The sequence below is a fragment of the Armigeres subalbatus genome, unplaced genomic scaffold (genome assembly GCF_024139115.2).
Source record: "Armigeres subalbatus isolate Guangzhou_Male unplaced genomic scaffold, GZ_Asu_2 Contig736, whole genome shotgun sequence".
In the NCBI taxonomy this organism is placed as follows: domain Eukaryota; kingdom Metazoa; phylum Arthropoda; class Insecta; order Diptera; family Culicidae; genus Armigeres; species Armigeres subalbatus.
The window spans coordinates 172,440-184,061 of NW_026943519.1; the positions used below are offsets into that span (position 1 = coordinate 172,440).

General features: G+C 45.9%; 1 protein-coding gene across 1 annotated transcript; it reads right to left on the reverse strand.

Moving 5' to 3' along the window:
* Positions 1-9,664: 9,664 nt before the first annotated feature.
* On the reverse strand, positions 9,665-11,622 carry LOC134204597 (matrix metalloproteinase-19-like). Its single transcript, XM_062679397.1, has 2 exons — positions 11,419-11,622; positions 9,665-11,253 (listed from the first exon to the last, which is right to left on the reverse strand). The coding sequence occupies exons 1-2, from the start codon at positions 11,620-11,622 to the stop codon at positions 9,985-9,987; spliced, it is 1,473 nt and encodes a 490-aa protein (XP_062535381.1). The 3' UTR covers positions 9,665-9,984.

Sequence of the window (11,622 nt, forward strand, 5' to 3'; positions counted from 1 at the left end):
AGCACATTTATGGCTTTGTGCTGTGAAAAAACGAAAGCATTTGGTCATTGTTATGAAAAGTTATTCAAATTTTGCGTGGCCAATAAAAAAATCTTTAGGAAGGTCAAAACATACAAACCGCCCTGCAGAATAAATAAGGTTGTCAATCCAAAAATAACTCACCACATAAAGTTCATTTGTCTGGAGGATCTATACTAAAAAATATGCTAGAACAAAACTACTTTAGTTCTCGATAAAACAGGGGGTGATCAAGTCTCCCCGGGGATAGAGTCTACCCACCTTCCCCTATACTTTTATTTCCTGTTCGGGTGTGCCACTGCGGCCAGTTATTAGATCTTTTGTAGCGTTACCCGTATCCTTAGTGTTTAAGTGCATGTCGAATTACTCCATTACATTGATAAGCAATGCAGTATCGGTTTCAATACAGTGGTTGCAGTCGAAACTGCGTTCCACTTCTCCACCGCTTGGCACATCCTCTGGATAAAAGTATCCGGGGTTGTGTCCCGACCGCAAACGTCTAGGATAGCTCTTCTTTCGACGTCAAAACCAGGACATACGAACAGTATGTGCTCTGCAGTTTCGTCAACACCTGGGCAATCAGGGCAGACGGGGCTCTCCGCGTGCCCAAACCTGTGGAGGTACTGCCGGAAGCAGCCATGGCCTGACAGGAATTGTGTCAGATGGAAGTGAACTTCCCCATGGGGTCTCTCCACCCAGCTCGATATGTTAGGTATCAACCGGTGGGTCCACCTATCTTTAGAATAGTTATCCCACTCGCGCTGCCATCTGGCAACCGAAGTCACCCTGATGCGTTCGCGGGCTTCTCTGGTGCCACGTAGCTCGAAACACTCCTCGTCTTCCCGGATGACCAGCCCGACTGGCATCATGCTCGCAATCACGCAAGCTGCATCATGTGATATCGTGCGATAGGCAGATATCACTCTAAGACACATTAAGCGGTACGTGCTCTCCAGCTTCCGCAGGTAACTGGTTACCCGCAGAGCTCTCGCCCAGGACGGGCCGCCGTACCTAAGAATAGATACGGCAACGCCTGCCAGTAGCCTACGTCTACTGGCGTACACCTTGGAGTTGTTGGACATCGTCCCCGATAATGCCGCAACAGCAGTCGAAGCCCTCTTGCACGCGTAGTCGGCATGGCTGGCGAAGGTCAGCTTGTCGTCTCTTACGACCCCAAGGAGCTTCAAACTCCGCTTTGCTGTGATCGCGACTTCACCCACGTGCATCATGTAACCTGCTAAAAAGGTTTCATTTCGTTGTAAACAGTTTGTACATATTTGATTCATATTTCTTCTATTTTTTTAAGGATAGTTAAATGAATCTGAATTTAGAACACTAATGAATTTAATGAAACAGAAAAGAACTGAAAGAAAAACATATCGAAAACTTATCCTGTCCAAACAATGAACAACCCTAGTCCCGTTTTACCCACTCCTTTCGTAACGCCCTGTAATGCACTACAATCATCAACCGCATCTGACAGCTGACAGCTGTCAGCACGGTCATCGCTTCGCTCGAAAAAGGAGAGGGTTAAAACCAACGGACAGGAGGAAGATCGTTCTCTTGCAAGGTGACAGCCAACAGCACCTGACGTGTTTTTTAGCTAACCGCTAAAAGTATTTTTCTTCCCCAGTGAAAATACTTTTTTCTCGGGTGGCCAGTTCTGTGAGTTCCGGAAAGTCCCCGTCTGTAAAACCCCCGTAACTTTGTGGTGAATTGTGTGACGCTATCGGTTAATACCGATCATTAGTTTTCACGAGGACGTGTGACAAGTCATCGGGATCCAGCTGCCTCTCGGCTCGTACGCCATTTTGCCGCGGAAGTGAAACCTTCGAAGAAAATCGTGTGGCTTTTGATCCCCTTAATACCAAGCACCAGCTTTCCGAGGACGTTCGTGAAGCCAGCCGAAATTAGTTAGACCCCGACGGTACGCTTTTTTCCACTACCGACAGCTCAGAGGGAAAACGACATTCGGTGGTTGACCCATCCACCATGCGGTACACAGCGATGGAGACCCCGAGCTCCAGCATGAACGCCGGTCCGCTTGTCGGAGAAAGCGAAAAGTTAAGGGAAACGACCACCTGCTTTTCCGTCTAGAGGATCTAACCATCGATTAGCTGGTCTCCGACGTTACCTATCGTTGGCCGCTGCCCCGTCGCACGGATACCACTCGTCAGCAATCTTACGGTAAACTGCAAATTTAAATCTCCTTATCCAACACTAAAAATTATATAAAAACCAACAACGGAAGCTAATCCGAATTAAAATGAATCTTTGAAAAACTAACTATCCTAGTGATTAAATTTATTTTATATAGACTATTCCATTCTACTTGCTATTGTTTCGTTCACTTCGGCTTGTTTAGGGAAGCATTTCCGCCCTACCTAAGACCACCCTCCAATTTCTCCCAAGGTCACTAAAGGGCAGACGAAAGCCCCCAGCAAAAAGTTTCTCTAACAATCACTGCATGTTGAACCGACTTGCGGTTGTTGACGATAACCACCTCCGTCTTATGTTGAGCAAGCTACAGGCCTCTAGGGCTCATCCAATCCTCCACCGTGCTGATGGCGTGTGCTGCGGTCAGTTCTACCTCGGAAATTGACTCACCGAGAAACGACTGGTATGACGGCGAATGTGAGCAGTTAGTTGAGGAGAAGAATGCAACGGGCGCAGAACAGACAAAACTCGATTTTTCGGAGGAAAAAGCGCCAGCAGGAAGCTAGAGACGTGAAGAGACGGAGCAACTGTACCGCGCTAATAACACACGAAAGTTCTATGAGAAGTTAAACCGTTCACGTAAGGACCACGTGCCACAGCCCGATATGTGTAAGGACATAACCCAAGTAACAATTTCCATGCTTCTTGGATTTATTTAATTCTTATTGCGGACTTATGACAGCAATCACCAAGCTGATTGCTCAGTTTTATTGGCGCTCTTATTGCTATCAATAAACCTCCCATAAATCTGCTGAAAAAAGCTTCAAACGTCAAATGCCTATTGACCATATGAACAGATCTATGGTAGTGGTGAAGAGCGTAATAAATCCAATTTTCAACGCTCGAGGGGGCAGCAGGGACTATGTCCAAGGGCTTGACGATCCCTCCCCAGGCCATCTGCGAGTTGTGCATGAATCCGCAAGTAGGCTCCGCCAAAGCGACCGTGTGCCGCTCAAAGCGCACAAGCCCAAGTCCTGGTGTTAGGTGGGACGCTAAACAGCCCTGACACGACGGCCCTCCGACGAGACAGGAGGTTTGCGCAGGCCCAATAAGCCGCCTTTAAAAACAACTATTACGAACGACATAGAAGATAATACGACTCGAAACAATCGGCAAAGACCTAGGCGACGAATAAAGGATCACGATTGGAAGCTTGGAACATGGAACTGCAAGTCGCTAGGCTTCGCAGGTTGCGACAGGATAATCTACGATGAATTACATCCCCGCAACTTCGATCTCGTAGCGCTGCAGGAAATCTGCTTTTCGGTGACATGAACGCTCAGGTAGGAAGGGAGGAAATGTATAGACCGGTCATCGGACCGGATAGTCTGCATACCGTATCGAACGATAACGGCCAACGATGCATAAACTTTGCAGCCTCCCGCGGAATGGTAGTCCGAAGCACTTTCTTCCCCCGCAAAAATATCCACAAGGCCACATGGAAATCACCTAATCAAGTAACAGAAAACCAAATCGACCACGTTCTAATCGACGGTAAATTCTTCTCCGACATCACGAACGTACGGACGTACCGCAGTGCGAATATTGAATCCGTTGCAGTATGCTTGCGCTCAAAACTCTCGACGGTGATCAACACGCGTCGGAGTCGTCCGCCGCGGCTAAACATTGGGCGGTAGGCTAGTCCAAGACTACGCGCAGCAGTTGGAAGTGGCACTCCCAACGGAAGAGCAGCTAGGCGCAGCATCTCTTGAAGATGGCTGGAGAGATATTCGATCCGCCATTGGAGCACCGCAACCGCTGCACTAGGCACGGTGGCTCCGGATCAGAGAAACGACTGGTATGACGGCGAATGTTAGCAGTTAGTTTAGGAGAAGAATGCAGCATGGGCGAGATTGCTGCAACACCGCACGAGGGCGAACAAGGCACGATACAAACGGGCGCGGAACAGACAAAACTCGATTTTCCGGAGGAAAAAGCGCCAGCAGGAAGATCGAGACCGTGAAGAGACGGAGGAACTGTACCGCGCTAATAACGCACGAAAGTTCTATGAGAAGTTGAACCGTTCACGTAAGGGCCTCGTGCCACAGCCCGATATGTGTAAGGACATAAACGGGAACCTTCTTACAAACGAGCGTGAGGTGATCCAAAGGTGGCGGCAGCACTACGAAGAGCACCTGAATGGCGATATGGCAGACAACGGTGGCGGTATGGTAATGAACCTAGGAGCACGCGCGCAGGACATGCGACTTCCGGCTCCGAATCTCCAGGAAATCCAGGAGGAGATCGGCCGGCTGAAAACAACAAAGCCCCTGGAGTTGACCAACTACCAGGAGAGCTGTTTAAACACGGTGGTGAGGCACTGGCTAGAGCGCTGCACTGGGTGATTACCAAGGTTTGGGAGGATGAGGTTCTGCCGCAGGAGTGGATGGAAGGTGTCGTGTGTCCCATCTACAAAAAGGGCGATAAGCTGGATTGTAGCAACTACTGCGCAATCACATTGCTGAACGTCGCCTACAAGGTACTCTCCCAAATTTTATGCCGCCGACTAACACCAATTGCAAGAGAGTTCGTGGGGCAGTACCAGGCGGGATTTATGGGTGAACGCTCTACCACAGACCAGGTGTTCGCCATACGTCAGGTATTGCAGAAATGCCGCGAATACAACGTGCCCACACATCATCTATTTATCGACTTCAAAGCCGCATATGATACAATAAACTGATACGGTTGATCAAGTGGATGGATCGGGTGATGTGCGTAGTTCGAGTTTTAGGGGCATTCTCGAGTCCCTTCGAAACGCGTAGAGGGTTACGGCAAGGTGATGGTCTCTCGTGTCTGCTATTCAACATCGCTTTGGAGGGAGTAATACGAAGGGCAGGAATTGACACGAGTGGTACGATTTTCACGAAGTCCGTCCAGTTATTTGGTTTCGCCGACGACATTGATATCATGGCACGTACACAACTTTGAGAGGATGGAGGAAGCCTACATCAGACTGAAAAGCGAAGCTAAACGGATTGGACTAGTCATCAATACGTCGAAGACGAAGTACATGATAGGAAGAGGCTCAAGAGAGGTCAATGTAAGCCACCCACCAAGAGTTTCTGTCGGTGGTGACGAAATCGAGGTGGTTGAAGAATTCGTGTACTTGGGTGTAGTATTCAGAGTAAGCGGCTAATGATTTTAGTTTGTATAAGTGATTCTAGACTATGAATTGATTCTGCTATTGCGGATAGTACATTAAACATAAGCAATCAAATATACCAATCGTGAAATCACATATTTCGCGTGCCCCAATTTACCGTACAATGTGGCAAGTTTTACATTAGACTTGATTCGAACTCTCAATTTTGCATATGCACTAATATTGACCTCTATCGTGAAAGAATCTGTGCATGATTGAGTATTTGAGAGTATGGAGAGCAACATATTGAATTTTCTGACGAACTTTGCTTCATTTAAGCGTGTGCCAAGGAATCGGTAGCTTGTGAAGGGCTGAGAGAGGTTGCGCGGCGGGGTATGGCAATGCTAGCGCATTGCAGCCACCGCAGTGTGAGATGGTGTTGGTAGCGCCATCGTGTTGAGTAGCAACGACGAAGATTGCACCGTCAGTTTGTTGTCGAATTTTAAAACGAACAGTCGCACCGCTCTTCAACGGCGGATTCCATTCAGCCGTTTTCGGATGGAATACGACATTGGGCTCACTGGTGACCGCCGATAACGATACCAGCAGAGAAATTCGGAGGCGCATAGTGGCTGGAAATCGTACGTACTTTGGACTCCGCAAGACGCTCCGATCGAATAGAGTTCGCCGCCGTACCAAACTGACTATCTACAAAACGCTTATAAGACCGGTAGTTCTCTACGGGCACGAGACCTGGACGATGCTCGTGGAGGACCAACGCGCACTGGGAGTTTTTGAAAGGAAAGTGTTGCGTACCATCTGTAAGTGGGGTGCAGATGGCGGACGGTACGTGGAGGAGGCGAATGAACCACGAGTTGCATCAGCTGTTGGGAGAACCATCCATCGTTCACACCGCGAAAATCGGAAGACTGCGGTGGGCCGGGCACGTAGCCAGAATATCGGACAGTAATCAGGTGAAAATGGTTCTCGACAACGATCCGACAGGAACAAGAAGGCGAGGTGCACAGCGGGCAAGGTGGATCGATCAGGTGGAGGACGATTTGCGGACCCTCCGCAGACTGCGTGGCTGGCGAAGTGCAGCCATGGACCGAGCTGAATGGAGAAGACTTTTATGTGCAGCACAGGCCACTCCGGCCTTAGTCTGATAATAAATAAATAAAATAAATTTCAACGCTCGAATAAAGCTACAATTTTTGGTCATAATGCGGTCAAATGAATTACCCCCATAAGAATGTTTGTATTGCGAAGAGTTTATGACGGTGTTTTATAAAAGCAAATTTTTTCCGATCAAATTCCATGATGGCCATACTGAAAACGGAAAAACATTTCGCAGTCAGTGAAATATATCACTGAAATGCATGATTTAACAAAATTTTAACCGCTTAACATACTTTTTCCGATGATTAATTTTATTAATTAATAGTTTGGGCAAAAATACTAATCGATTTAGTGGACATCCTAGATGTTGTGGTAATCAATATTTTCGATTTATTTCCCTGAACTACGTTATATGGCCGGCGCGTGGTGTTCAACCTTATTTTTTTCACAACATTTGACCATAAAATCGAAAGCGCACTTCTTTTCAATGGTACTGAATCGAAAAAACAACCTTAAATAAAATATTATTTTGTTGTCATCGTCATAATTTTCATCAACAATCCATTTTGTTATTATTTTTCTGCAAAGATTTGTTTCTCTTTTTTTAAAGCAACATTTTGACAGCTACCGCAGCCAAATTCCCTTTTTTGCGGGTGGTTTAAAAAGGGTTTCTAAATGCTCTTACCCTAGCAGCACAATTAGAACCGATTTGGCTGCAGCAACTCAAATGTAACTAAATTCAGTTGTAGGGGTTACAGTAACTTTTGTTCAACATGTGTGCTACTCGGGTATGATAGGTTTTAGTGGTTATCTGGAGAGGGCCACTTGGCAATATCTTACTCTTATAGTGGTCATCAAAAGGTTTCCGTGTATTACTCGGTTTTATTGTTAGATCTTATGAATAGATCTTGAAAACCATTCGTAGAGCGGAATAAAACTTAAAATGTTACTTGGGAAGCGGGAACCTTCTTACAAACGAGCGTGAGGTGATCCAAATCTGGCGGCAGCACTACGAAGAGCACCTGAATGGCGATGTGGCAGACAACGGTGGCGGTATGGTAATGAACCTAGAAGCACGCGCGCAGGACATGCGACTTCCGGCTCCGAATCTCCAGGAAATCCAGGAGGAGATCAGCCGGCTGAAAAACAACAAATCCCCTGAAGTTGACCAACTCAGGAGAGCTGTTTGAAAACGGTGGAAAGGCACTGGCCAGAGCGCTGCACTGGGTGATTACCAAGGTTTGTGAGGATGAGGTTCTGCCGCAGGAGTGGATGGAAGGTGTCGTGTGTCCCATCTACAAAAAGGGCGATAAGCTGGATTGTAGCAACTACCGCGCAATCACAAGGTACTACAAGGTACTCTTCCAAATTTTCGAATAACACCAATTGCCAGAGAGTTCGTGGGGCAGTACCAGGCGGGATTTATGGGTGAACGCTCTACCACAAACCAGGTGTTCGCCGTACGTCAGGTGTTGCAGAAATACCGCGAATACAACGTGCCCACACAACATCTACTTATCGACTTAAAAGTCGCATATGATACAATCGATCGGGAGCAACTATGGCAGCTAATGGACAAAAACGAATTTCCGGATAAACTTTTAGGGTTGATCAAGGCGACGATGGATCGGGTGATGTGCGTAGTTTGAGTTTCAGGGGCATTCTCGAGTCCCTTCCAAACGCGTAGAGGGTTACGGCAAGGTGATGGTCTTTCGTGTCTGCTATTCAACATCGCTTTGGAGGGAGTAATACGAAGGGCAGGTATTGACACGAGTGGAACGATTTTCACGAAGTCCGTCCAGTTATTTAGTTTCGCTTATTCGACCGGTAGTTCTCTACGGACACGAGACGTGGACGATGCTCGTGGAGGACCAACGAGCACTGGGAGTTTTCGAAAGGAAAGTGCTGCGTACCATCTATGGTGGGGTGCAGATGGCGGACGGTACGTGGAAGAGGCGAATGAACCACGACTTGCATCAGCTGTTGGGAGAACCATCTATCGTTCATACCCCGAAAATCGGACGACTGCGATGGGCCGGGAACGTAGCCAAAATGTCGGATAGTAATCCGGTGAAAATGGTTCTCCACAACGATCGGACGGGCACAAGAAGGCGAGGTGGATCGATCAGGTGGATGACGATTTGTGGACCTTCCGCAGACTGCGTGGTTGGCGAAGTGCAGCCATGGACCGAGCTGAATGAAGAAGACTTTTATGTATTGTACAGGCCACTCCGGCCTTATTCTGGTTATAAATAATAAAAATCATTTTGGTTCTCCAAAACATCTTGATATCCGTAGTGTTTGAACTACCCGATCATCCCAGTCCGTGAACGCAGTGGTTCTACGCCCCAACTAAAAAGACCGCGGCTACATTCGAATGAACATTGCGTCATTGTGTATCAGGTAGATACCTGGATCATAACTCCAGATATTTTTAGAAGGACCTTGGACATCTCGTGTTCATCGAAATTAGGATCATATGCTAATTGAACCGGATTGGTGTATCGTATTCCGACGACATTGGAAAAGTCCTGATTGATCTAATAGGTACCTTGAGCTGAACTCGAGAACGTTCTGGAGTACCCTTCCGAAAAAGTGTCTAATGATAGGTATTAAGTGTTCAGTCTGTATGACCTCTGGCCGAAGACGGTGTTCTTGTTTTTTTCCTTTTTGCCTTTCTCGTACAACAAAGTTGTACCAGAAGGCTATAATTTCACTCCAAAAGTGTGTATGTGTGTAGCCCATAAATATTTTTTTTGTTAAACGCGTTTCATATAGAAGGGCTTGACAGATTCGAGTGCAACTGCAACTGGTTTATTCGACGGAGCAAATTTCCTAGTTGGACACTATTGTTTTTGTTTTTTAATAAATCAAGCAGTTTGGATTATATTTTTATTTTTTAATCAACAAAAACACAAATGCACATTGAATCATTAATCATTTTAGCCGTGGCGCAACCCACGGTAAGTAATTTTTAAGCAACGTACTAGAATTGCACCAAATCTTTTTACCGCCGAGATGTAGGCAATAAGCACTGCATTTGCAACATTAATTCGAATTCAACATACTGAATCGAGAAAGGCATCATCACCACCTAAATTTGGGTTTTTTTTAATGTCAGGAGGCACAATAAATTAAAACCTGCCAAAAACTTCTCCTACTGTCTCCTGCCTTTACATATACTAACATTGATAATGATAATATTACATGAGTAAAACGCAGAGTATGTGTCATTTCATTATACAAACATAACCAACTATTCATCTTTTTATTTTTAAGAGTTTCTGTTCTTATTTGGTGGGAAAAGTTGATACATCACATGAAAAAGCAACATATGTTTGCTGTTGTATGAATAATTCTTAGTGTTAGACGAAAACGAACTACTCTGGCATAATCATTAGTACATAGCAGCAAATAAACTTGAACTTCTTCTCTAGAATGAACTTTGTTTAAGGCCCATGTCTGGATTTGTTCTAGGTATTATTCATTTATCAGTTTTACTGATGTTACATTCTATCCATAATCCACCATTCAACTCCCCATATCTAGCATTCAAACCACTGCTGCTCCATTGGCGTGGCCGGTCCCACCGTGTAATCCTTCATGTTCATGATGTAGAAACTTCGATCCTTGAAAAAGTACGATATTCCATCGGTATGACGCAGGGCCGCATTCAAGTTCGATGGCATATCCTTGAAGTCGTACACCAACCGGGGGAACTCTTTGCCCACCTGTGGCCGCTTTCGGGGATTGTAGAACCAATACTGCTTCTTCCTAATGGCCAACAAGCTTCCTTGTTTCGTCACAAACACAGCACTCAGATTATTTGGCAGACCTGGAAAATCGTCTCTAATTGGCTTGGGATAGCCGGCTTCCAGCTGATTGTTTGCGTACACCCACACTCTGTTGCGTTTGAAGAAAAAGGTTTTGTTATTTCGATACATGAACGCGACGTCCATGCCGCCGGGTAATTTGGGCCATTTTGATGAAATTTGACGCCCTTGTGGGTTCCGCTCGTCAAGGTCGTAATAATAATCACCAGCCAGAACATATGTTCGACCTTGAGCATCGTTCAGTATAGTGTCGATTCTGTCAAGCGAGCACAGATAAGAACCGCTAGTTTCAGAACGAGGTGATGTAGTTGGGCTTGTAGTTTTTCGAACACCGTACAACGCCTGCAGGGCACGACGATCTTCTGGTGGAATTTCCGTGTGATAGCGAATGTGAAAGGGAAACATAATGGATGTTTTCGAATTCGTATGATCCAACCCCAGAGAGTGTCCGATCTCGTGGATGGTAGTGCTGAAAAATTCATCCTGAGTGTAACTTCGCCCACTATTATAATGGATATCTCCCACTTGTGGGTAGAAGGCATGTGCAAGGGTCGCGTTGCTTGTGAATCGACAATCACTGCCAAGTCGATTTTGGTGATTTTCCTGTTCATCACTGACATAAATATCGGCTTCGCCTTGCATGACTTCCGAAATACTCAATGGCACATGCTTGGTCCATTCGTTAAACGCTTGCGTGATCAAGCGTCTCGCTTCGCCATTTGTTATACTTCCCGGGTAGCTGCTTATTCTAAACGTCAAGGATTGTTTCGTCCACTTGTCATCGACTGCGTTTAGTTCCGCCACCCCGCAACGCGGAGCAGCGATAAGCCGTCGAGTATCATCATCGAGCGTTCCACTATCTGGCAGATTGAAACGTTGTTGTAATTGCTTTAGAGCGATCAGCATACTCTCATCCGCCGTTTGGTCCAAACGAGTGACTATGACGTCCGTACTCAAATATCCATATTCTTGCAAGATAATCTAAAATGAAATTCCTAGTAAACGAATGCAATTAAAAGTCATATAATGGCTTCACTTCATCCTACCTCCGAATAGGACGACGGTAAATAACACAACATAATTCTCTGTTCGTAAGTGCTGGAGGTAGGAGGAAATTCCGCAATGCCTTAGCTTATACCATCTTACACTAGCGTCCTGCTCTGTCACTTCTGGTGGTGTTCTTGGGTCTGTAGGGAAATCGTTCGAATCAACATCGGAATGGTCGCCAATATTATTATTCAACAAAAGTGTTGGTTTGATTATTATTGACTCCGGATTTATGTAGACAGGCAATGGTAAACAAAATTTGGAAAGACATTGTAGAACAGTAAGCACAGCTAGCAGAACCAT

Excerpts from the sequence above, each read along its gene's own strand:
- LOC134204597 (XM_062679397.1), bottom strand. The coding sequence starts at position 11,622 with ATGGTTCTGCTAGCTGTGCTTACTGTTCTACAATGTCTTTCCAAATTT. Across the intron at positions 11,254-11,418 it reads TGACAGAGCAGGACGCTAGT|ATTATCTTGCAAGAATATGG; the intron begins GTAAGATGGTAT and ends ATTTCATTTTAG.